The sequence below is a fragment of the Phyllostomus hastatus genome, unplaced genomic scaffold (assembly GCF_019186645.2).
Source record: "Phyllostomus hastatus isolate PE091 unplaced genomic scaffold, TTU_PhHast_1.1 phas_scaffold_28, whole genome shotgun sequence".
Taxonomy (NCBI): Eukaryota; Metazoa; Chordata; class Mammalia; order Chiroptera; family Phyllostomidae; genus Phyllostomus; species Phyllostomus hastatus.
This window is the reverse complement of record NW_025334022.1, coordinates 23,050,405-23,077,550: the sequence shown is the minus strand read 5'-3', so window position 1 is coordinate 23,077,550 and position 27,146 is coordinate 23,050,405. Positions and strand designations below refer to the sequence as shown.

Here is a 27,146-nt window from a genome sequence, read left to right as displayed (position 1 = left end):
TACCTCTCTGTTAGCTTTCTTTAAAAAAAGAAAGATTTTATTTATTTATTTTTAGAGAGAGGGGAAGGGAAGGAGAGAGGGAGAGAAACATCATTGTGTGGTTGCCTCTCGCGCATCCGGCTGGGAATCGAAGGGAGACCCTTTGGTTCGCAGGCCCAAGCTCAATCCACTGAGTTACACCAGGGCTCTGCTTTTTTATATTCATTTATTCAAAGGTAATAGGTCGCCCTGGCTGGCATAGCTCAGTGGATTGAGCGCGGGCTGGGAACCAAAGTGTCCCAGGTTCGATTCCCAGCCAGGGTACATTCCTGGGTTGCAGGCCAGAACCCCCAGCAACCACACATTGATGTTTCTCTCTCTCTCCCCCCTCCCTTCCCTCTCTAAAAATAAATAAATAAAATCTTTAAAAAACAACAACAAAGGTAATAGGTCGTGTGGAGGTCCACGGGCTAGGTATGTTGCAGCCTCTGAATGACTGTTACTTTCTGCTAGGGTTAGGGATGGGAGGAGCCCAGACAAACTCTGGCCATCACCAGGAGCAACCACGCAGTAGGATAAACTTTGGCTCCGGCTTTGCTGCACGATGGGGGCGGGGCTACTTGAATGGTGTCTCTGGAGAAGGCGATTGGCCCCTTGGGAAATCGAAGGGGCGGGACTAGTCCATTGTTGCCATTGGTTCTTAGAGCAAGTTGAAGGTTGGCAGCGAGGGGGAGCAGCCTGTGCGGGCCCTCAGCTGGGTGAGGGGTGCACAGGGCGTTGGCACCAGGGTGCGCGCTTGCGTTGCTGACTTGGATGCAACGGAAACGTTTGTGTCATTCAACAGCTCGCCTCACTGGCCACAGTCTCATCGAGCAGCGGGGAGCATTGCCGGTGCAACTGCGGTGACCGGAAAGGGGCGGCGGCAAACCTGCTACCCCAGTGGCAACCTGAGCGGAGACGCAGTGGCTTCTGAGGCTCCCGGTAAATGCCTTCAGCTCTGCTTGCAGAGAAAGCGGCCACTTCCCGCTCCGGCCGGCCACCCTGGCCTACCGGAGCTGTGGGGCCTTGCAGACAGGGCTATCCTAGACCTTTCGGTGGGGATTAGGAAGGAGATGCGCAGGAGACCCGGGCTACCCTGCCTGCCCCTGCAGAGTCAGGTTCTCCAGAGATGTGGCCAGGCTCTTTCCCTGGTCCTCTCCCTTCACCCTAGACCTTGCCTCACCTCCTCTGGCCCTGGTGCTGTACTAGGGGGTGCTTAGGCTGCTGCTCTAGCCGAGGTCACTCAGGGCACCCACCTGGGGTACACTGGCAGTGGTATGCCCTTTGTGGGAACTGAAGGTGCCCTCTCCGGTTTGATCCACAAGCCAGAGATGGGGGTGGGGGGATGCGCTCTGCTAGGGGGACCTTGACTACAGCAACGTGTCAAGAGTCTCAGCTTGAGGTTTCCTGTACAGGTGCAATCAGACCTTTTCCCATCTGATTAAGGGAGCACGTTTCACCCACGACCTGGGGTCCTGACCTGGGTTGCGGGTGGGCAGTGGAGCTAGGGGAAGAAGCAAGTTGGAGAGGCCCACACTGTAGGAGAAACTGCCATCCCTGCAAGCGGAGGAATCGTGGAGTACTTGGGGCACGCATCTTCTTTACATTTGGGCTACTGCTTTTTGCAGTTTTATTTAAAGCCCACAACTACGGGAGAACTTTGCAATGCTGCTAATTCCAAGAAGTGACGTGTATTGGAAGACCGGGTTCTAGCATGAGAGACTGGTTACCCTTTGGGCCTTTTCATTTTCTCTTTCTTTTTCAGATTGGGAATGAGGTCTCAACTATCATGTTCATTTTGTACTGTTTTCCTGACTACCTCTGATCTAACTTTGTAATTTTATGCTGTTGACACTGTGTAAATTTATACAGCACAGCAGGTAGAGAAAACCACTCCATAGGACAACATAGTTGGCCCTCTCAATTTCTTTTTTTTTTGTTTGCTTTTAAAAGAATAAGGCATTCCAGTAGTCACACTTTTTTCCTGTGCTTTGTTTGGGAGGGAGGGAATCACTCAAAACATGGGGTAACTTGAAGCAGGGAGTAACTTGCATGAAGGTATTTTTACTCTGATTGTTGTTAAGCACAGAGAAGACGTGACAAGGGGAATAGGGATGCTGGCACTGGTGCCCAAAGGATCCCAGCTGTGCCTATCAGATGATGGGTGGGGCTGACTTGAGGTGGAGTTAACATTTGGGGGACTGTGCCAGCAGAGTCCATCTTAGCTCTGGTGGGTCATGCACTTTCCATATAGTCCAAGCCAAAGATCACACCTGCAGCTGGCCCATTTATCTGCATTCCCTATCATACACTTGTGTGAAGAGAGTGACCTTTTACTGGTTTCATGTGTCATTTCCAGCATCAGAAGGAAAGGTGAGTCACAGAGGTTTGGAAATGTGGAGATAATGGTGGTGGTGGTGGTGGTGGTGGTGTGTGGGAGGGAGGGAGGGAGAGAGAGAAAGAGATTCCCTTCAAATGCTGAAGTAGCTCTTTGCCACAGACATTTGCCACATGTTTATCTTCCCAGCATGCATTCCTGCCTTTGCTAGGAAGAGGGACTTTTGCTGAGTTGTTTCAGAGGCAGGGTGGTGGTATGTGTGCAACTCTGATTTAGTGTCCACTTGGGTCTATATGAGTACTATGTTATATCCAACGTGCTCCTGGAACTTTAAGAAGCTTTAAAGCCAAGCTGGGGGCTGATGTAGACTACTGCCTGGGGCCCAGTCTGAGCAAACATGGACTGCATGGAATCCAGTCATGCTTTGCTCAGAAAAGACAGTAAAGGGCTGACCCACTTACAGGAGGAAAGAAAACTCAACCGGAGTAATAACAAAGCTCACATTAATTGAACACTTATTGGGGATTAAGTACTTTACTTGCATCATTTCCCTTAAATCCTCAAAAATTGTATAAGGTAGGCCCTATTATCATCTTCTGAAGCTCAAAGAAGTTAGATAAATCACCTTGCTAGTCAATGGCAGAGGTGGGACTTGAACCTAGACTAGATCTGCTTGACATCAGCTCTTGAACTCGAAAGCATTTTGCTATTTACTGTTGCAGAGAAGGTTTCATAAAAGAGGTGGGAGGGGCCCTGAATCAAGTTCAGCCTTGGATGAGTGTGCTTCAGCCTGCACAGTGTTTTAAAAAGACATTCAATTAGGGGTCAACATTGAAAAACCAAAAGACACTCGTTTTAAAAAATCAGGATTTCCACCTTCTCTTGAAGTGCCAGAAGGCCTGGTTTGTATTTCACCTGAGGAAAGTAGAGCTGTGTACTATTGACCCTATTTAGTTAGTGTCTGAGCTAAGGTCATGGCCCCACAGTCTTGAGACCTACCTGACCCTGTAGGCTCCAGACCCCTACTCTAGGGAAACAAGGCCCCACTTGCAAGGATTCTAATTCAGGATTAGCTTCTTGTCTTACTTTGTAATTAGGGAATTGTTGGAAATGTGGTAGAACTGACTCTGAAATGTGAATAATCTTTGCACAAGATGCTGTGGATATCACTTGGGAAGGGCTGATGGCCAAGGACTGAGCATTATCCATAAGTAGTACCTGTCCTCTGTGCTGGGGTTTTGAAGCCTGCTGTGCTTGGGTCCCAAAGAGGCTCTCTGGCAAGCTTTGCTGTTCTCCTTTAACCTTCATTTGGACTCAGTTTTGCTTTCTGCTGAATACTTGGTGTGTATAGTATATGGGTCAAAATGGTAACAGTTCAGAGAAAGAAAACAACTTAGAAATGACTACCTAAAAAGTAGCCTGTTAAAAAAGGTTAATCTGGAAGTTTCTCCATATGTTCTAGATGGACAGGGAAAAGGAATTTCTGTATTGGTCTTTGGGGTGGAGTTCTTCATCATGCAGATGTGACCTGTGATATAGGTCATTTAGCATCTCTGGCCATCTGCCCACCAAATGGCAGCAATACCCCCCTACACCAGTTATTGCGACAATTACAACCAGCTCTCTTTGTGCATGTCCGCAGACTCTTGAAGGAGCACTACTGGCACATTGAAAACTACTGAAGCATAGTCCCAAAAATTCCAGTACTCTTTTCATGTGGAGTGTTAAAATCATTATCAATTTTCTATGGCTCACAGTATCCTATGCTTCTGATGGCATTCGCCATTTATTTCCTCAGATTCCAGTTAATTGTCTTAATTTCTTTCTCTTTCTGGTCTCAGTTCTTTGAGAGTGACTCATCATTGTACCCCCTGAAGAGTCTTACACTGAGTAGATGCTTAGTATGTACACCTGATTGATCTACAAATCCACTGATCAATGTTGATAGCTCTAGGAGCCTGAAAGGACAAAGAAGCCTGCATTGGCATTGTACAATTCATCTTTATGTTCTTTATTACTATTTTCACTACTATGTTCTAGGTTCTGAAGATAAAACGGTAAACCAGGCAGATGCAGTCCCTGCCCTGATGGAATTTGCAGGCTGGAGGTAGAGAGGATAAAGATAAAAAGACATTAACCAGTACCCATGTTAATTTGATCATTTCATTGTTATGGTGAAAGTGAAATGGGCTGATATGCCACAACGTACAACATGGCAAGGGTGGAAGCAGTGCTGTTTAAGAGAGTGTTCAGGGAAGACTTCTCTGGGCCACGTGTGAAACATGAGAAGGAACCAGCCATGAGAAAATCTTGAAGGAGAGAGCGCTTCAGCTGGAAGGAACCACAAGTGCAAAGGCCCTGAGGAGTGATGCCTTTAAAGAACAGTAAAAAGGCCAGTATGACGGGGATGGACAGAATAGGGCAGTAGGGAGCAAAATGAGTTGAAAGAGATGGGTGGGGGACCACATTTTGAGGATAAGCAGTTTAGATTTTGTTCAAAGCATGGTGGGAAGCCACTGGAGGATTTTGAACAGAGAAGTGACACAATCTGAATTAAGGCTTAAAAAAAAAAGCATTTTAGCTGTTGTGTAGCATGGATTCTCTGGGGGCAAGGATGGAACAAGAAAGAGTAGTGTGGGAAGCTGTTGCAGTAATCCAGGTTAGAGATGATGGTGGCTTAGAGCCAGAGAGTAGCAGTGAAGATGGAGGTGGATTTGGAATGTGTTGTAAAGGTGGAGTCAAATGGACTTGCTGAAGGATTGAAACTCGGGGAAGGGAGCAAAACTACTGGCTTTAAGCTCGAGCACATGGGTGGAGGGTGGGTGGGTCTGTTGGGGAGATGGGAATCACTGGGTGACTTCCAAGAGTTCTGTTGCATTTGTTAGGTTGAGGTGTGAATGAAACATTCTGCGGTGACGTTGAAGAAGCAGTTGAATATCAATGTAATGGTTGTCTGGAACTTCACCCTATATGAAAATTAAGTGCAAATTAAAGTCACTTTAAGTTACCATTATGTACGAATAAAAGTAGCAGAAATAGAAATGATAGTGATCCAATGTCAGCAGGGCTGCACGGGCTGCATGGGCATCGGGCATGTTAATACTGCTGATACCGTGAGAAGTTGACTGAATCCTTCAGGAGAATAATTTGATAATATGTAATAAGCCATATGAACTTATTCCTACCCTTTAACGTGGTAATATATGTTGACATGGAAATCATTATTTAATCTTCACCCAGGGATATGTTTATTGATTTTAGAGAGAAAGGAAGAGGAGAGAGAAACAGACAGAGATATCGATCAGTTTTTTCCTGTATGCATCCTGACCTGGGATTGAACCTGCAACCTAAGTATGTGTCCTAACTGGGAATTGAATCACAACCTCATGACCTTTTGGTGAATCACAAGGTGATTCTCCAACTAACTAAGCCACCCAACAGGGGCTAGAAATTGTTTTTGTTTTTGTTTTAAATCTGGACAAAGATTTTCATAGTGGTACCCTTTCTTTTACTAGGATAGAGCAGTAGTGGTACTCTTTTGGAAAGAGTAGTGCTCTTTCAAAATAAAGAATTGGAGCCCTGGTCAGCATGGCTCTGTTGATTGGAGCATCCTCCCACAGTATCTGAAAGGGTCGGTGGTTCAATTCCCAGTCAGGGCACATGCCCAGGTTGTGAGCTCAATCCCCTTTTGGAACACATGCGTTGGTATTTCTCTCTCTCTCCCCCTTCTCCTCTCTCTTGAATGAGAATAAAATAAACCTTTAAAAAGTAATCAGAAAATGCAAATTCCCATGAAGATGGAATATCTAGCCAAGTATAAAGTAACTCTACAGAGTTTCTGCAGCATTCTCTCTCTATAGAATTTCTACAGAAATTTGTTACAGTCATGAAAAATGAGAAATGTATTCATGATATCAATATCTGAATTTATCAAACAGGTGCAAAACCAAATCATGATCTATAACTACACTGTATAAATCTCAATGCTGTTCATACAGAAAAATTATAAATATACAGTTGTCTTATTTTTTAAACCACTTCACCCACTGTTTTTTAAACACATCAAAACAATACAATATTTATTTACCATCTCCAGCAACAAAGCTTTGAAACTAGGAAACAACCCTTTTGTAGAAAGCACTCTCCTTCCCACCCGCACCTCGTTATTGTTCACAAATACAAAGTACACCGAACATCTGCTTTATGTGAACAAATTTTAAAGCATAGAGATATACTCTATTCTGTAAAGAATTTTAGTCAGTTAAGAAGGCTTGTACCATCAGGCCTGTTAAATAAGATTTTTCCTGTATTATCTTTTGGATAAACTGCCGATATCTATCTATATGTATAAAAATCCCCTCCTAGGAAGAATGAATTTGATTCTCCTTCAGTAGAGGACAAAAATAAATAAATAAATGTAACCTTAGAACTTACAGGAATTTTAATCTCTGAATATAAAACAAAACAAAGCAAAGCAAAGGGGAATTACAACTTTTTAACCCTGAGTGCCACTGCACCACTTCTGGCACAGCAAACAAGGCTGTACTGTGCAGAAAGAAGAGGGGAAAGTAGCAACAACGGCAAGGATAGAAACTCAAACCAGAGAAGAAAACAAAGAGAAAGTTAATAAAATGTGCTTTGAGTGCTGCTGGAGATACAAATGGCACAAAGTTCACAGGTCCTTCTTCAATACAATACTTCCAAACTCCAGTGAAGTAACATTTTTAGAAATACCTGGATTTTCCCCAAGTCCACCCTCAAATTATCTGTAAGCTAACACACATGGAAATTACTCACATCTTGCTACACTGAGGATACACTGCCAATAGGTGGTCCTGAGATATGCAACTATACACCCATAATGGGAGTTCACATTCCAAATCAGTGACATTATCCTGTTCATCTTCAAAGTTATTCTCTACCAGTGCCTCAGTTCTGTTTCAATACTAGAGCTGTCCCTGGGGCTAGAGGTGCACTGATTGAGAGTTCTCCTTTGGCTCAGATCAGGGAAGAAAATAATTGCTCTAGATGTCTATAGTGGACTATATGGAACACACCAACCTCTAGACAGACTATTTCTATAAACTTTCAAGTAAAGGCTACATACACAGTACGCTTTGAGTAGGTAGGAACCAGTACATTTTCACAGTAATGTATCCTCTTTTTCAGGTTAATCCTGTTTTCCAATTCTGACTTTAAAAGGCTATTTCTTACAATTCTGAATCCAGAAACACAATATTCCCCATGCCCTTAAACACACTGATTCGTTCACCACTAGTTCAACAAAATCATGTTCCAAACCTCAGCTCAAGAACTTGGTAAGAAAAGCTTCCTTGACCCCTCTAGATGGACCTCTGTTTTGTCCCAACTTCATCACAGGCATTCCTCTAAGCAGGATAATTACATTGTATTGGTATTTCTTTATCTTAAGAGAATATACCATCCTTTAACTCCCAATATTCCCAGATCTTCCTCAGTACCTGCCTGCACATGGCAAGTATTGAAAAAGATGTTTGACAAATAAAAAGATTATTGTTTCCAAAAGTGACACAAAATTACAAAATACTGTCCATAAACATCATATACAGCCTTGGCTGGTATAGTTCAGTAGACTGAGCGCCAGCCTACAAACCAAGGGATCATCAGTTCAATTCCCAGTCAGGGCACATGCCTGGGTTGCGGGCCAGGTTCCCAGCGGGGGGCAAGTGAGTGACAACTACACATTGATGTTTCCCTCTCTTTCTCCCTCCTTTCCCTTCTCTAGATATAAATAAGTAAAATCTTTTAAAAAACCTCAATCATATACACAACCCTGGCCAGTATAGCTTGGTTGGACATTGTCCTGCAAACCGAAGGGTCACCAGTTCAATTCCAGGTCAGAGCACATGCCTGGGTTGTGGGTTCAGTCCCCCGTAGGGGCATGTACAAAAAGCAACTGATGGATGCTTCTTTCTCACATCGATGTTTCTCTCCCTCTTCTTCTCTCCCTCCCCTGCCTCTAGAATCAATGAAAAGAAAAAAATCATACACACATACCTACATATCCTAACTCTTCATTCTACATTCTCTTTATTTTTTCTTATTTATTGCATTTAATCCACTTTTGACTTTGTTACTCTTTTCTCTAGTAGTGCTCTCTTGCCAAGATGCCATGACAGCAGTCCACCATGAAGAGTTGACATGAATTGTGACTTCTCCAGTCTTTCCTCCCTTGACCACATTTTTGCCATAAGGTATTGGGTAATATCCTATTCTGCAGGACTTGTATTCAAATAAGTTTACCTTGGGATTTTAAAAAGCTTGGGAAATACTGCTCTCAGAAACTTCTTAGTAGTGGTAAGCATGGCCTCATGTAATAGCTGCTTTTGCCCTGCAGGTGGCAACTTGTGGGCAGGAAGTTTGCTGGTAATTTTCAGATTGGGAAGATAAAACAGAAGTAACGCTGATGACTTCATGATATGCATTTTCCACAAATTGTATTCTGACTCTTGAGTGACTGAGGCAAAAGTATGGAATATAGTCAGCCACATTCCTTTAAATCCCTGATAGCTTTTGTGTTTTTAATGTGAAGAAGAGAAAACAATGAGTCTACTTCAGTAATACTGTAGTAAATTAGTCCAAGTTATAAATTGATATTCCTGGTTGGAAATGTCTGAAGAGACATATTCCACAATAGACGTCCCCCTGGTGCTAACAAAAGGGCAAAAAACCCCCAAAAGATTAGTCAGCCAGGTCTGCAACTGCCCTGTGTATATTTAAAAAATTGCTTCCTCCCTTGCCATCATGGAGTGACTCCCATACTCACCAGCAAACTTATGTAAGTGCATTTGTACAGAAAGGCCTAACACCTTTCTTTAGGTTACTTTATTTTTTAAGCATTTTTAAAGGTTTTGTTTATTTTTTAGAAAGAGGGGAAGGGTCTAGAGAGAAAGAGAGGGAGAAAAATGTCAATGTGTGGTTGCCTCTCGCGCACCCCTTACTGGGGTCCTGGCCAGCAACTCAGGCATATGCCCTGACTGGGAATTGAACTGGAGACCTTTTGCTTTGCAGTCCCACACTCAATACACTGAGCCACACCAGTCAGGGCTATTTTTCTTAGCCTCAGAAACACTTAACTTTCACAAACATTATCAATAAAGGAAACATTGGCATTATCTTTTAAAATAGGGAAGTGAAACTGAAAATAAAGTTGCCCAGAGATGAATTAACATGATTCTGGTTTTCTGAATTTCAAGATCAAAATTTCCCATTCTATATGCTACTTTAGAGCAGGTTTTCTTTGAACAGTGGTAGAAGAGGTTTGTTCTCACTAAGATGCTCATATTTCATGGTCACAAATTCATCATTGCTAAATGGCTGCAGATCTCCAAAAGTCCCTTGCTTTCTGTTTCCAAAACCCACAGTGCACCAATAAGCCCTTTAGGACCATCTTAATTAGGGAAATGAGTCATATGGTGGGTCCTATCTCCACTATATCATATTATCACAATACTGAGAGGGCCACTCATTTTAATAATGTGATTTCAATTTTTTTCAAGATCAGAGTATATGGTCAGCCTCAGTTTTAAAATTGTTTTCAGGTTAATGGTGTGTCGGAACACATGAATGTTTATCCAAGACCTGTTAACTGAAGAGCCAGAGAATAGTTCTGTTTGGTCAAGACTTCTTAGGGTTCTGTACTAGCAAAAAATTTGACAACTGGCTAGGTTGATTTGACCCAAATACACCTTGACTGCCCCACTAACTATAAAAATATGTTGATATAATTTTGTACATCTTAAATGCTTACACAATGACTAATTTTAAGGTTCAAAGACCTGGAGAAAAAGAAAGTTAGCAAAGAAATACTTTGAAAGATGATCTTGAGTTGTGCAGGTGGTCCTATGTTTTTCACTGTTTTTTAAAAAGGGCCTTATTCAAATGTCCTTGCTAGCACTCTGACAACACATATTTATGAAAGTGAGAAAAAGGGAGAGAGAATGAATGGTGGGTATTTTACTTACAACTCAAATATTTTTAAAGTTTTAAAGTTATATTTCTGATAGTAAAAAACAAACATATATCAGGAATCTCTGTAATATCTTCTGAAATGAAAGAAGATATTGGAGTGACCTTAGATGCAGACTCTACAGAATGTGTTGAATTTTTACTTCAGCTTAAAACAACCATTTTAGGCTTATGAGAACATCTCAAGACTGTTTCATTTTCTCTCTTCTCTTATTCTACTGTTATTGAAGTCAGCTCTGTTACTAGGTATAGAGGCAAACAAGATGAGGTAGAGAGATGACTAGAGAAAGCAGACATATTCCCTGAAAATCTGTTAGAAAAGTTCTGGCATGGGGAGTATGTTGAGTGAAATGTTTTCGTAAAGCTTTGTACACAAGATACTGCTGGAATGCGCACTGTAAACATTATTAAATAACTATAATTTTTTAAGGTTGGAGAAACTTTCATTTGCCTCTGCAAAGATATTAAAGAATAAGCGATTTCAATAGTGTTGTTTTAATCAGGTGAGAAGAAAGATGTGTATATATGGTGGTAGGGGGTTGGGGAGGTCATAGAACATAATAGAACAGAGGAATAGTTAAACATTTTTAGTTAAAATTTAAGTTTTTGGCCCTGGCTGGTGTGGCTCAGTGGATTGAGTGCCAGCCTGCAAACCAAAGGGTCACCTGTTCAATTCCCAGTCAGGGGACGTGCCTGGGTTGTGGGCCAGGTCTCCAAGTAGGGGGTGCACGAGAGGCAACCACACGTTGATGTCTCTCTGCCTCTCTTTCTCCCTCCCTTCCCCTCTATCAAAAATGAATAAATAAAATATTTTTAAAAATAATAAATAACATTTAAGTTTTTGATAATATACAGAGGCTGTAACTTTGGCTTTTGGCATTCTTTGCCATCAGGGCTTGGTTTATACTAGGATCTTAAACCTTTGTTGAATAATCAATGCATATGACAATGACTGGTGAAAATGATGGGGAAATGTTTAATAAATCCTCCCATTTTTCTCAACTGAAGCACAGACATATTAAAAGGGAATTTAGAGGGTTAATTAGGTTGTACTAAGAGATCAGTTTTAAGTCATAGCATAATAACTTGATGTCAGTGATTCCACCTCTTTTGGTATATGTATCTACTAAATAATATAGCTAATTTTAAAAAGATCATTTAAAAATATGTTTATTTTGTTTAAATGAGGTTAAAGACAGGGATTGTGTGGGGATAAGAGCACCTACCTTTTTAGATCTGTTTTCAAGAGCAAAGTAGGGCCCTATGCAGCTTTAACTACATTCAAGGATTAGCACACTGGAACTTGGAGTTGAGAAAGGATCCTTATTTAGAATAAAGCATATGTTAAAGTTGAGTATTGGATGTCACTGAGTGTTTCCAGGAACATCTGTCTGTTTTTACTGTAAGATAAATCACTATGACTTAGACATTCTGCAGCCAGATCAGTGGTTGCTGAGAGTGGGAGAAGGATTACAAAGAGGCATGAGGAAAACTTTTGGGGGTGATGAGCATTTTCATTATCTTCACTGTGGTGATGGTTTCATAGGTGTGTATACATATGTCAAAATTCATCAAAATGTACATTTTTGGTACATGTACACTTTATGTGACCATATATCGATTGTGTTTCAATTAAGCAGCTCTTAAAAATATCTTCATGCATCTAGTGTTAAACTGGCCAACTGCTCTTTTGTTATTGAAAATCCTATTAGAATCTCACAGGGTTCAGTTGTGATTCACACAATCTGTGGGTATGGGTTCAGATTCCTCTCAGCATTTACAATGATGGCAGATAGAGGAGATATCTAATGGTTGAGGGAGTTGCTATTGTGTTACTCAGTTTTGATCCTTTTTTGTGCAAGTCTATACTAGCAGTTGTGAATTGCTTCCTTTTAATAGTTTGCTATTATGTGAGTTAACTCTTTTCAATAGAAGAAATTAATACAAAATTAACATGTTTATTGTAAACATTCACCTTGAACTGTAAACATTCACATTTACCTTGAACAAGATGTGTTCAAGGTAAAATGGGAAAGTCCATTCCTCTCCTATACTTCCAGAAACATCTTTCCAGACTTTGCATGTAGAGGGGTATCTGTGTGTGCATGTGTGCACACATGTACAGGGGTTAAAAAATAATTTTCCTCCCACTTTCTAAGTTCTTCTAGCTGGGTTAATAATGAAATTAACATGAGACAGATTAACAGGAGAAAATATCCAAATTTAATTACAGATTTACATTGGGGGCCCTCATAAGCTACGAGACCAGAAGACACATTGGGCAGTTGAGGTTAACATGCTTTTTTGGACAAAGAAGGGGAGCAAAACAGAGGTATGGCACTTCAAAGGAAAAGTAGGCAATTTACAGGTAGACAAAGAGCAAATATGTGGTAAACAAATTCTTGCTGGGCCACTCAGAAACGGTACACAGAGGAGAGTCTACCAAACAAGCTTTGCTAGAATTCCCCCTGTCTGCCACATTTAGTTTATATTATGATGTTAAGGTGATGCTCCCTTCCTTTAAGCATGATTTTCTATCTCCATTCCTATAGACAGGTAAGTGGGGGAGGGTCAAAGGTTCTTTCATTTTTGAATAACCAGCTTAAAATCAGTACCCCAAATGGCACATTTTGGGGTGGAAAAGCCTTGGTCCCCCTCATGTGTTTTATATTGCTTTTATTTATTACATTACATTTACAAGAGCAAGATCATATTACACATTATTATTATGCAAAATTTTTTCCCTCTAAAAATACCATGGGTACCCTTCCCTATCAGTAACCACAGATCTACCCTATCTTCTCCCTCCCCTTCCCTTTCTTCCTTCTTTTCTTCTTTGTTCTCTCCTACTTCTTTCCACCTCCCTCACCCATACCTTCTTCTTCATTTTTTCGTTTGTTTTGGGCCTGAGGTCTTAAGGCAAAAGCACTGCAATGGGAATTATCACTACTGTGATCATCAGGTACTATACATCAGGTACTGTCAAGTTGATGTTTAGTGACCTGGCAGAAGTTGCCAATGACATTGCTGTAGTATTGAAGCCACGGCATGTGTAAAAAGCTTACTTCTTGGTACATACTAGGTCCTCAGTAATTTTTTTTTAATGAGAAAATTAGTTCTTTATTCTAGAAGAGTATTTTAAGATGAAATATTGATGAACATTTAATTTTATGATCTGAAGCCCATGAACGACTGGGGAAGATATCAGAACAAATATTTATTTTGTTGTTGCTGCTGTTGGCAATGAGGAATTTGAGTTGAGGATTTTAAGGGAGGCCAGCTTTTTTGTTTTTAAAAACAATTTGGTCCTCTTGGGAAAGTCAGAAAATAACATTTTCTAATCAAGGTGTAGAGTCCTCTCACTGGAGAAATGACTGTGAAAACATAAATTATAAAGCCGAAGTTATGGACTGGCAAGCCAATGAGGCCTGCAGATATGTTTATTCACACTTCACAGTGCTTTTAAATTGTGTTGATTGCTAACATCTCAAAATCCAATTTCACCCAAAGACACTTATCTCCATCTTCTCTGAAATAATAGGACTATGTGGCCACACTAGGCCCTCCTTCCCTCATTGCAGCTAGAGCTGAGGAGCAATCCTCCTTTAGATGCAACATGTCCCTCAGTCTCTGTCAGCATTTTTTGCCCACTGAGACCATCTTGTTCTTCATGTAGTCATTAAGTTGTGACCTTTGCTGTAGAATTACTACTTATTTTTGCTTCCATGTGAAATGGAAATGATAGTAAACTTTTAATGTTAAAAAAATACAGTAGTAGCCCTGGCTGGGGTGGCTCAGTTGAGTGAGCACCAGCCTGAGAACCAAAGGGTCACTGGTTCGATTCCCAGTCAGGGCACATGCCTGGGTTGCAGGCCAGGTCCCCAGTTTGGGGTGCATGAGAGGCAGCCACACATTGATATTTTTCTCCCTCTCTTTCTCCCTCCCTTCCCCTCTGTCTAAAAATAAATAAAACAAAATCTTAAAAAAATACAGTAGTATGTCAAACACTGTAAAATGGTATTTGACTCATTTCTGTACACATTTGAAAAGAACTTCATTTATACACTTCAGGAAAGCCAAGAGAGCTGGCTAAAATACAGAAACTTGTTCTATTGTGTAGAAGCCAAGCTTGTGAAGGATATAAGGCATATATTTAATCTCAAAAAGTTGATTTTCAGTAGTCTTTGTGAATTTAATCTTAAGTAGAGTAAGAAATTGAAGTTTTTTGTAAAATTATTTTTCTTTTTTAGGGAGGGGTAAAGAGAGGGAGAGAAACATTCATGTGTGAGAGAGACATCTATCAGCTGCCTTTTGCACACCTCCAACCAGGGCCCTGGCCTGCCACCCAGGCAGGTTCCCTAACCAGGAATTGATCTGGCATCTCTTCGGTTTGCAGGCTGGTGCTCAATACATTGAGCCACACAAGCCAGGGCAAAATGAAATCAATTTATATTGAGCATAACTTTATTTTATTTTTAAGTATATTTCATTGATTACACTATTACAGTTGTCCCAGTTTTTCCCCTTTGCCCCCCTCTGCCCAGTACCCCCATTCCCTCCAGCAATCCACCCCTTAGTTCATGTCCATGGGTCATACATATAAGTTCTTTGGCTTCTCCATTCCCTATACTATTCTTAACCTCTCCCTGTCTATTTTGTACCTACCATTTATGCTTCTTATTCCCTGTACCTTTTCCCCCATTCTCTCCCCTCTCCCTCCCCACTGGTAACCCTTGTGAGATCTCCATTTCTGTGATTCTGTTCCTGTTCTAGTTGTTTGCTTACTTTGTTTTTGTTTTTGTATTTAATAGTTGATAGTTGTGAGTTTGTTGTCATTTTACTGGACATAGTATTGATCACCTTCTTTTTCTTAGATAAGTCCCTTTAACATTTCATATAACAAGGACTTAGTGATGATGAACTCCTTTAACTTGATCTTATCTGGGAAGCACTTTATCTGCCCTTCCATTCTAAACAATAGCTTTGCTGGGTAGAGTAATTTTCATTGTAGGGCCTTCCTTTTCATCACTTTGAATACTTCTTTCCAGTCCCTCCTAGCCTGCAAAATTTCTTTTGAGAAATTGGCTAATAGTCTTATGGGAACTCCTTTGTAGCTCTTTGCTTTTCTCTTGCTGCTTTCTAGATTATCTCTTTATCTTTAACCTTTGACATTTTAATTATGATGTGTCTTGCTGAGGCCCTCCTTGGGTCCAACTTGTTTGGGACTCTTTAGGCTTCCTGGATGTGTATGTCTATTTCCTTTGTCAAATTAGGAAAATTTTATTTCATTATTTTTTCAAATAAATTCAATTTCTTGCTGTTCCTCTTCTTCTTCTGTCATCCCTGTGATTCAGATGTTGGCACTTTTGGAGTTGTCCCAGAGGCTTCTTATTATCTCCTGTTTTTTTTTTTTTAACTCTTATTTCTTCATTCTGTTGTGGTTGACTGTTTATTACTTCTTTATGTTCCAAATCGTTGATTTGAATCCTGGCTTCCTTCCCTTCACTGTTGGCTCCCCATAGATTTTTCTTTATTTCACTTAGTGTAGCCTCCGTTTCTTTCCTTATACTTTTGCCATACTCGATGAGCTCTCTGAGCATCCTGATCACCAGTGTTTTGAACTCTGCATCTGATGGGTTGGCTATCTCTGTTTCACTCAGTTATTTTTCTAGAGTTTTCATCTGTTCTTTCTTTTGGGCCATATTTCTTTGTCTTCTCAATTTGGCAGCCTCCCTGTGTTTATTTTTGTGTATTAAGTAGAGCCGCTTTGACTCCCTGTCTTAGTAGCATGGCCTATTGTAGAAAAGGCACCTGTAAATTGTGTAGGGCAGAGCCTTAGGTAACCACCAGGGTGGGATAACCCACTTCACTACTTTGTGGCTCTGTGGGGAAGACAGCTCAGAGAGGGGACTTTGCAGCTACCTGGCTTCTGAGGTTTTGCCCAGCACCTGCCCCGTTTCCAGCCACTTCACTCACTCCTTTTATGTGACTGGCACCTTCCAGCTGTTGCCCTGGTGTTGAATCCCAGAGTGAATGGGTTTGCATACATTTTAAGGCCATGCTGGCCCTTTAAGTGATGTTTTCTGAAAATATAGTAGTTTTGTCTGCTGCCCCAACAACCTCTACTGGTTTTTAAAGCCAGAAGTTATGGGGATTTATCTTCCATGTGCTAGAACCCTGGGCTGTGTAGTCTGACCTGGGGCTGAGATTGCTTGCTCCCATGGTATCCCTCCCAATTTTTATCGACCACACATGAATGTAGGACTTCCCATGTCCCTTCTGCTCCTGCAGCCACATCTTCACACCACACCTGTGTCCTCATCTCTTCACACCGTCTCCACATTTCCACCTCTCCTACCCATCTGGATGAATGTTGCTTCTTTAAATCCTTGGTTGTTGTCCTGGCTGGCATAGCTCAGTGGATTGAGTGTGGGCTGAGAACCAAAGCATCGCAGGTTTGATTCCCAGTCAGGGCACATGCCTGGGTTGCAGGCCACGGCTCCCAGCAACCCCACATTGATGTTTCTTTCTCTCTCTCTTTCTCCCTCCTTTCCCTCTATAAAAATAAATAAATAAAATCTTAATTTTAAAAATCTTTTAAAAAATAAATAAATCCTTGGTTGTTGGACTTCCATACAGTTCAATTTTCTGACAGTTCTGGGTGTTATTTGTTTTGAGATTTAGTTGTAATTCCTTTTGTAATTGCACAAGGAGGTGAAGTGTGTCTACCTCTACCTCCTTCTTAACTTAGTTAAAAACAAACTAAGCAAACAACTAGAACAGGAACAGAATCACAGAAATGGAGATCACATGGATGGTTATTGGTGGGGAGGGGGAGAATGGGGGAAAAGGTACAAGGAATAAGACGCATAAATGGTAGGTACAAAATAGACAGGGGGAGGTTAAGAATAGTATAGGGAATGGAGAAACCAAAGAACTTATATGTATGACCCATGGACATGAACTATGGGGTGGGAGGGAATGCTGATGAGAGCAGGGTGAAGGGTGGAGGGGAATAAAGGGGAGAAAAAATGGGACAACTGTGATAGCATAATCCGTAAAAATATACTTTAAAAGAAAAGAAGCAGAAATTCCTAAGTCCCAGTATTAGTGTATATTATTTACCTTGGGATGGCTTAAAAGATTTTGTTAATATGAAATGACAGCAAGCACTCATGTTTGGGGGATTTTCTAGTTCCAAAGTAGAGAACAAATTGACTTTGACACTTTTTAGAAAAGGTTCAATTTAGTTAAAATCAGTAGACTGGAGAAGTAAGAATCAGTATGTGCACGTAGGACTTAGAAACCAACCTGGACAAAGGTTGCTAAATTAGGTTCATGGGTTAGAACAATCAGCTGGGTGCATGTTCAAGAATGTGCTTCATGTGTTTTACCCTTACTCTGTTTCTCTGCCAACTCCAGCAGGTTTTATGGGACTTTGCATTTGAGTTCTATTCTGTATTAGATTGGAGATATATAATCTTAGGTTCTCAATGTATGGGCAACTCGTTTAATATTCCTGAATACATCTGACTTTCCCTGTCAGTAAAATAGGCATGAAAGTACCTACTCACAGGTTGTTTCATGAATCAAATGAGATAAAGTAGAATAAATAATAGTCATATCTTATATTGAGAACTTCCTGTCTGCCAGGCACTATCCTAAGAATTTCACATGTACTCACCTATTTTATCCTCCCTGAAATCCTATTATTTCTATTTTAGAGTTGAAATCAAGAGAGTATATGGAAAATCTTTGAAACATCTAAAACGCATTAAACAAATATAAGGTATTGTCTTTTTAAAGATTTTATTTATTTATTTATTTTTAGGGAGAGGGGAAGGGAGTGAGAAAGAAGGAGAGAAACATCCATGTGGGAGAAATACATGGATTGATTGCCTCCCATGTGCCCCCAACCTGGGACCTGGCCTGCAACCCAGGCATGTGCCCTGACTGGGAATCTAACCAGCAACCTTTTGGTTTGTGGGAAGACACTCAACCTACTGAGCTACACCAGCCAGGGCTAAGCTATTGTCTTAAGTCTCCCTATAGTATATTTTTTCTTCCCAATTTGACCTAAGTCCAGCAAATGCTAGTACCAAAGTCCAAATTTCTGTTTTGCTACATTTGTTTAAAAATGTTCCTTTTCACCCCCCAGGGTTTCCTGAGGATACGATGACAGTCACAGTGGTATATGATAACTCTGAGGCAAGAGAGCTCTGTGCAGCTCAGCACCTCTACCTCAAGCCCATAGCAAAACTGATGATCAATGTGCTGCTCCCAGAGAGTACTGAACCTATGAGGCCTTTCTCGAACTGGGAAGTTCTTGACCAGCTGAAGAACCTGATTTGCCCTGATCAGTTCACCACAGTTCGGCTCTCCAAGAGTACAAAGAACTTTATCCGATTTGAGGGGGAAGCTGAAACCCAAAGTTTGGTTCAGATCCTGAAGGCAAAATTACATGGGAAGATCATCAAGCTAAATGGTTTGAAAACAGACTTAAAAGTAGTGGCAACAGATGCCCAGGGAGAGTGGGAGCACTTACCCCAGAAACAGGAGGCCTTATCAAGTGATGGGGCCAATGAGCTAGACTGCAATAAGAGCCCACATTCCATACATTTCCAAGGCTTGCCCTGCAAGTGGTTTGCACCTAAAGGTTCCAGTGGGGAGAAGCCATGTGAAGAGATTCTTCGGGTGGTCTTTGAATGTTTTGGGAAGATCAAGAATGTGGATATCCCTATGCTTGACCCCTACAGAGAGGTGATGAGTGGTGGAAGCTTTGGGGGTTTTAGCTTCGGCTTGCAGACATTTGAGGCCTTTATACAGTACCAGGAGTCAACAGACTTTATAAAAGCCATGGAGTCCCTTCAAGGGATGAAGCTTATGCTTAAAGGGGATGATGGAAAAGCTCTGGCATGCAACATTAAGGTAAGAAGTAGCCAGTTTCTTTTATTTCCCACTGTTCAGGTGGTCCTAAGTAAAAGCTAGAAGGAAGCATCTAGAATAAATTTCCTTAGACACCACTAGGCTCTGATCAATAGCTCATGTAAAGATTTGTGTTTGTCATTAATAAATGTATGTTTAGGGAGGAAAATAATCCTGATTTGAATATTCTTTTGCTGGCAGCATGCTGCCAGCTGGGGTTTTAAAGTAATTGTTGTTATAATCTGGGGCTCTGCCCTAAATTCTTGAGGGCGTGAAAGAATGCTTCGTGGCTCTTGTGGAAGTACTTCATGTGCTTATTCTACTTGACAAGTTGCTGAGAGAGAGGAACACATGCAGTTTGAAATCACAAAGAAAACAATTTACTTTCTCTTTATTATTGGGATCACAACTTATATTTTCATGCTATCTGTCAGGTAAATTCCTCAAACATAATCCCCACCAACTTGGATTCTTCCCTTTCAAAATCAGCTTGTCTATGCAGTCATGTCACCTCACTGATGTCAGGCTGTGTAGTCATCTCCTTGAAATCTTAGTCCAGCAGAGGAAAAGATGCTGTTAAACCTCCCTTTCTCTCTAAATTAATTTTTAGCATGAACTTGGACTTTTAGCTTTAGTAGCTTCCTACGTATGAGTGTGCATATGTGTGTTATGTGTGGAGCTACTTATGTTAAAATGTAATTTTAAAATTAGGAGCTATTCAGTCAGGCAAAAGATATGGCACACACTATAATGGCCACCCATATACCACTGCCCAGCTTGCACCTATCAGAACCTGTGCCTGTAATGGCATTATGATGTCACCTATGACTGTGATGTAAGCTCCTCAAGGTTCTGCCAAAGAAATTTCTGAAGCCCACAGGACTGTTTGGAAGCTACCGAGAAGCAGTTGAACAGTATGGGTACTGGGATACAGGGAGAACATTTTTCATTTACTTGGTTGTGAATTGACTGTGCCCATGTTAGTTTTATTTCTCTGGCCTGAGATACACTGGCAAACTTGTCTAATGAAACTGAAATATCTGGGGGCAGGTTACGTTTGATACAACCAAACACTTCAGTGAAGGAGCTATAAGGAGGAGAAATCAAGAAAGGCTAAAATTACAAGAACTGGAGGAAGAAAGGAGAAAAGAAAAGAAGAGAGAAGAAGAAGAAGCTGAAAGGTAAGGAGACCAACTTTAACAAGAGGGTTTTTTTTAACTTTTGATTTATGGATTTATCCCTCTGAGTGAATGGCTACACTTGATAGATTGCGTGGATGTGGGGAGGAGGGCAGGAATTGGTTCAGATTGGAGAACTCCCTGAAAGCCTGAAAGTCTTTCAACTGTGCTGTTACAAAACCAAAATGACAAAAAACAGTTGAAAACAAGAGACTTTAAAAGAAAGTGTCCTTGTTAGGGAGAACAAGTAATGAAAACTAATGGTACTAGCCAGATTAAGCTGTCTAGAAAGTGATTTAAAAAAAGGACCAGGAACTTTTATATTGAAAATTCTAGCCTCCCAAATGTTTAAAATTCACCCATTTACCTAAAATTTGCCAACTTTTACATAGCCTACCAATGTAAAATGTTTTTATTAAACCCTCTTTTCAGTTCTAGAAAAGGTTTTCTTCCATAGGTTGGTCAATATTCAAAACTAACTCATAGGCAAGAAAGCATGGATTGATTTTTTGGGGACTATTTTTCTTGTTGGCCTAAATTCTTTCTGTGAATTTAAAGAGACTCCACCTTTATTTTTTTTAAAGATTTTATGTATCCATTTTTTAGAGAGGGAAGGAAAGGAGAAAGAAAGAGAGAGAAATATCAATGTGCGGTTGCTGGGGGCCGTGGCCTGCAACCCAGGCATGTACCCTGACTGGGAATCGAACCTGCGACACTTTGCTTCGCAGCCCGCGCTCAATCCACTGAGCAACGCCAGCCAGGGTGAGACTGCACCTTTATTTTTTTGAGCGTATCATTGTTTCCCAATTTAGGGGCTTGAGACTAGAAAAGGCTATTGGATTGTCAAAGGTTTTCCAAGAAGGTACAAATGGGCCTTCAGGACTCTGAAAACCAGTTTTACCTCCTGGCCCCTCCACTTGCATGTTTATTCTTCCAAATTTTCATGTAAATTACAGCCATTCAAGAAGGGAGGTAAAGAGTAGTCTTCCTTGTTTTGCCTCTCATTTCTTTAGCTGGCAAGGTGATAGAAGTTACTTGAGGTCATGTCTGTGAAACTTGGCCAGAAGTTATGCCTAGTCCATGTAACTATTCCCCCTACTCAAATTTCTGGGCTGAACATGCAGTTGAGATAATCCTCTGACTTTTGGCTAAGTTCTTACTCAGATAATTGTCCCTTTTTGGTCTTTCCATGTTTCCATAAGGGCTTAACCAAAACAGTTTAAATTTTCAGAAAACAGCAGTAAAGAAAAAGCCCATATTCTTCTAAGCCAGCATGTTTTTATGATGGTGTACTGTGTTGTATGATATGCACAAAGGACCAGTTCTCACACTTAAGATTTTCTGAGTGCCTTGACTTAACCTTTATTTGCCTACGTGAAACCAGCTCATGGAAGGTTTTGATCTCAAGAAAAACTGAAATCATCATTGTGAAAGCAGCTCCAGTAGTCCCTCCTTGTGGTTTGAGAAAGTGGGGGCTAGAGACCCCTCCTTTGAACTCTGTAGTCTTTTTTTGAAATTCTCTGTGTAAGGTTTCCTGTACATGCTTCTAATTGATCAACTGAATCATGTGTCTTTCTCCTTTGATGGACATGTCACAGTGTTTTTATCCTGAGTTGTCTCTGTCAGGCCTTGGGGTGACCAGTGAAAGATTCCTGGAAACCTCAATAATCAATTGTTTGTCCATGTTGTCTTCTGACTCTCCCCACCCACAGTGGTGAAAGAGTGGGGTAGAGAGCAAATGCTGAATAAATACCTTCTGAATGGTTGACCTTTAATCATTGTCCAGAAAAAGAAAGGAGGAGGAGAGGAAAGCCCAGGAAAAGTGGAAGAAGGCCAGGGTCAGGAGGCGAGCCCTGAAGGAAAGGGACAGACATCGGCAAAGGAAGCGGGACAGAGCCAAAGCTGAGGCGACTCGGGAGCCCAACTCTTCAAAGGAGTGTGAGGAGAGGAAGTCCCTTCTGGCTCAGAGGCGGGTGGAGGCCTTTTGGTTGCTACTGGTGCTCCTGAGAAAAATTGCAGTAAGGCTCTTTCCCATTTGTTCATTGTTCATTTTCTTTCTGAGACACAACTCTTTCAGTTAAGCAGTCACCTATTTAAAATCGATTCCATGGAAGACACATTGCATTCATTGGGGTTTATTTTCAATAGGCTCATTGATCTCTAATAACCCCAATTGTGGGTTTACATTACAGGTACCCAAATTTTCTCAAGGACTTATGTCTCACTTTTGCCATCTGTCACACACACTTTGTACTGCTAAACTTCAGGCTGGTTTTACCCAGGGTGTTATGGCTAGCATATTTACTTTTCTAAATTCCCAATGGATGTAACAGAAAAATACCAGGAGGAAGAAATGGATAGTGTGGGTGTTAGTTTTGTAGTCTTCCATTAAGTTTACTTGTCCATTTTCTGCATCAGATTTGAATAAGAAGGAAGAGCTTTGAACAGAAAACTTTGTGTAGCAAGCTCACATTAGTCTAGTCTTTGAGTATTTGCTAAGGAATTTTTTACATTGCAAAGCAATTGTTTTGTTTGGAAAGTTCCAATTTTAGAAGTTTTTTTACCCCACTTACTGACCTCCTAAAGATAACCAGACTCAGCAGATGTTCCCAAGTAAAGGTCAGAAAGGCTTTCAAACTGATCACTTAAAAATCCATATTCAGTGTTTCTTAAATACTGTACAAAGAGTAAATGACATTAGTAGACAGAGCTCATTTAATGTGTATTTGTAGCCTCAGTCTTTTTCTCATTAGTGTGGACAAACAGTGAAATCAGGATCAGAAAAATATTACATTTTCATTTATAATAAGGCTACCTGGATCTTTTTTAGTTTAATGACTACCAAGGGTGACTCCTTTTAAAGAATTTATCTATTTAAATATGTGTGATGCTTAATTCTTGGTCCCATTGATACCTTATATTGATTACACAGTCTTCACATTCTAACCACAGGTAATGGGTAAGCACTGTACCCTGATTTGCACCATGTGTCAATAGAAGTATGTTTCAAACTCTTCCAGCAGGGTGGGACTGTGAGCAACACTTTTCACCTGCCCTGTGGTTGTGTAGAACATATAGCATCACAGACAGAACCACTGCCATTTTTACTTGCTGTGTTGTCTCTGACTGAGGGTGGGCAGAGACACCCTGACCTGCGATCCATAGGCAGAAGCCAGAATGAAAAACAAAAAGACGGGTTATCTTTTAAGCCAGTTGACTGTCTTGCAAACCCACATTTTACCCTCCAGTCTTTTCTTGTTTTAGAGTTTTCTGAGAGGGCTATAGACCATTTCTTATTCTTCTTCATGTCCCCAGTTTGTGAACAAATAAAAAAGGGTCATGTGCTTTGAAGGTATGTAAACCATGGTGCCTTGTAACATAAGGATGGGCACAGACCTAGTAAAAGCAGCTCATATTAGATGGAGACATTTAGTTTTGTATCTTCTGTTTCCTCAGTGCAATATTCTTCCTAATTTGAATCTATGCTGTGTGTTATTAGAAACCTCTTACAACAATGTCAGAAATTGCAGTATTCTTTGAAGTTTTTAATTTGTTTAGTTTTTTATGTCAGATTTTTAACCTTTTTTTTTTTTAAGGAATCCACACAGTTTAACCCACAGGAAGTAGAACTTGCAGGCTGTAAAGCTAAGTATGGTCTGGGGAACACATTGGAAACTCTGAAGAAAGAAGAGTTAAATATTCAGTATCTTCAAAATCAGGAGGAAATGCCCAGATATCAAGTTACAAATGAACGAAAACCAGAAAAAAAGAAAAGACCTCAGTTACATAAATCTTCCCACTACCACTGGAGGAAAAAAAGAGAATATTCTGTTAGAAAAGAGAAAACGGGAAAATCATTAACCAATGAATACAATCACAGTGTCTCTGACCAGAAAACCTCGCAAATTTTGTTAATTAAAGATCAACCTCTTGAGAAAGAAGACCACCTCAATTCTAATGAATACTATCATTCCAAATTTTCTGAGAGAGACCATGACAGAAAAGATAAAATCTATGAAACATATGACTTTATTGACTTTTCATTAAACCATTATTATCAGACTCCAGAATATCCCTCTATCTGCCTAGAACCAAGTCACCCAACAAGCACATGTCAGTGGCAGAGGTCTGTTTATGCTAAGGGAAATGGATTTCAAGTCAATTTGAGAAAGTGTAATTGTCACTCAACCATGTTGAGCCAAACACAAAAGCTGCAAAGGAGAGAACAGGTTCAAGAAGATGATTACTGGGCAAATAGTCATACTCGGGATCTTGCGCATAAACCACAAAAAAGAGCAAAAGTCGATTATGCCAAAGAATGTTCTAAAGAGTTTAAAAATCATTACAAGGATACAGTCAGTGAAGCTCATGATCAGCTGACCCCAACTGATGGAAAAGGCTACCTGTTGGAAAAGACCTATGCTTACCAGGTCAGAGATTCCAAATCCGGAAGTCAAAGTCAAGTTTCATCATTCAAAAGGTCAGAAAACTTGAAGCTGGAGTTCACAGATTTCTTAGAGGAAATTAGTAGTGATTCTGAATGGTTCAGTGAAACCCTTTCCATAAACAAAGAAGAGAAAGAGAAATCTGTGGCCACATATGAAAGTACCCTAGAAGGAGGATCTCTTGATACTGATGAAGTCATCACTTACAATCAACAAATTAGATCAAGTCAGCCTACCTTGTATTCAAAGTGGAAACATTCTGGGGAGGAAAAATTCTCTGAGTACCAACTTGGGAAACCCAGTAAGAGGTCCAAATATGAACAGAGATGTTTGTGGCTTGAGGATGAAAACAATTCCATGCGAGCCAAGAACAGTAACAGCAAAAAGGAGGAAAAGCCAGCTCCCAAATACTTGTTTTATCAGGGCAACTTCCACAAATCCAGTTCCAGTGACGTGTTAGATGACAGCACAAGAAAGAAGAGTAAGTTTAGTGATAATACATTTGGCCAGAAAATTAACTACAGGCCCTTTTATGTGCCAACAACATCATCACAATGTGCTAATGCTTTCTGTTCAAGGTGTTTTCCTCAAAGAGAGTTTCTGCAGAAGTCAGAATATAACCAGGGTGTAAGAATGTTTAAAAGACATGCGAATTCCACAGAGTTCATGCCGACTTTGGATAACTATCCTAATAGACGTAACAGTCAGGAGCACATTGACTGTGGAAGCTATACTTTAGGAAAAAACTACACTAGCTCTATATATTTTCAAATGTTTTGAAGGTCTCTTAGATCAGGAACACCCTTATTCACAATAAACGATTTGCAAGAAGAGCATTTAAAATTAAATATAGCTATGTAGTTAGCAACAAGATCTAGAGAGCAACATTTAAAAGCTTGAGCAAGGTCAAATGAAAAACCTTATTTCTCTTGTCAAACTATAAAATATAGGTCAAAATCACTACAGTTGTATTGGCAAGCTTTAGGAATACAAAACATCCAGTTTCTGAAGCTCAGTAAAGCAAAGTACTTCCAAAAGTTCTTCATCCCCAAACCAACATTTCTACAGTTCAACTGCAAATATAATTTGGTGCCAGTGAAGGAGCAAATTAACATTGAGAAGTATTGAGATAAAGCCTCTTTTGCCCTTTAGCTGTCCATAAGGTCATCATTTAGCACCATTTATTTTCAAAAAGGGCAACATTGGATAAGGATCTTTTTACATGTTCTTTGATTTGGTCAGAACACCATGTACAATAAAATTTCCTCATTTTCATCTATCTAGAAACAACTCTAGATAAAAGAAATGAGACAATGGCTAGAACATAGACTTCTTCATGACATGAGAGGGTTTCATGAGTATCCATTAGAAAGAAATTAATCTTATTAATATGTTCATACTACTCAAGGAATTGTCCTTTTAGAAACAAAGTCTTGGAAGGAGAATCTAAAAGAGGCTCAGACAGCCCTTTGAGGGACAGTGGACAATTAGCAGAGTTTTTTTGAAGAACCTCATGTCATTCCAGCCTAGAAAGGCAACAGGATTGAAGTGATACACCAGGGGTATTTGCAAAAAGAAACATTGAAAGATCCTTGGGCACCAATAACGGCACTTGGGAAGAGAGGAGATGACAGTATTCCATTTCAGGTTATCTAATCCTTTCACTCAGGATTGGGTGATATCAGTTTGTAAAAAAACACTGAATATCTCCAATATGACTTTTATTAAACAGTAACAAGTGCCTCCTCAATACTCAATAATGCCATGGGGTTAGGAAGAGTCGATGACAATGCCCATAGTTTTCTGGCCAGGGCAAGTCGTATATGTGCAGGATTTCTAAACTCTTAAACACTTTATCTTTTTACTTACTTGTTTTGGACTTCTTGAATATGTTTTTAAATTGAAATATTTTATAGATTTGTAAAGACTTCATCTTAATTCAGTGCATGTTCTATTGAAAGCTTGGCTGATTCATTCTGTCTTATATTGGATTTAGGACCTCAGGGGCAGCAGATGACCTTTTTTCCCTAACAAAGCTATACCTGACTTGGCAATCAATGGAAGACATCAATGGGATTAGACAATCATCAGCAGGAAAAGGTGGTTTTAATTCACAGAAGTATTGGAAGGCAACATTTTCATATCCCATGATTTATTTCCAATAGTCTTAACATGATAGAAAAGTACCAGCTGGTAAAGCCGAGGTAGAATGCCAGTCACTGTGGTTGCCCAGAA

At 40.4% G+C, this 27,146-nt stretch overlaps 1 protein-coding gene across 1 annotated transcript; it reads left to right on the top strand.

The window, feature by feature from the left end:
* Nucleotides 1-733: 733 nt before the first annotated feature.
* LOC123805120 (A-kinase anchor protein 17B-like) lies at nt 734-26,215 on the top strand. The gene is made up of 7 exons (XM_045817571.1): nt 734-960; nt 8,485-8,589; nt 18,088-18,152; nt 18,522-19,291; nt 20,339-20,469; nt 22,253-22,484; nt 24,063-26,215. The coding sequence occupies exons 4-7, from the start codon at nt 18,539-18,541 to the stop codon at nt 25,689-25,691; spliced, it is 2,745 nt and encodes a 914-aa protein (XP_045673527.1). The 5' UTR covers nt 734-960; nt 8,485-8,589; nt 18,088-18,152; nt 18,522-18,538; the 3' UTR covers nt 25,692-26,215.
* Nucleotides 26,216-27,146: the final 931 nt, after the last annotated feature.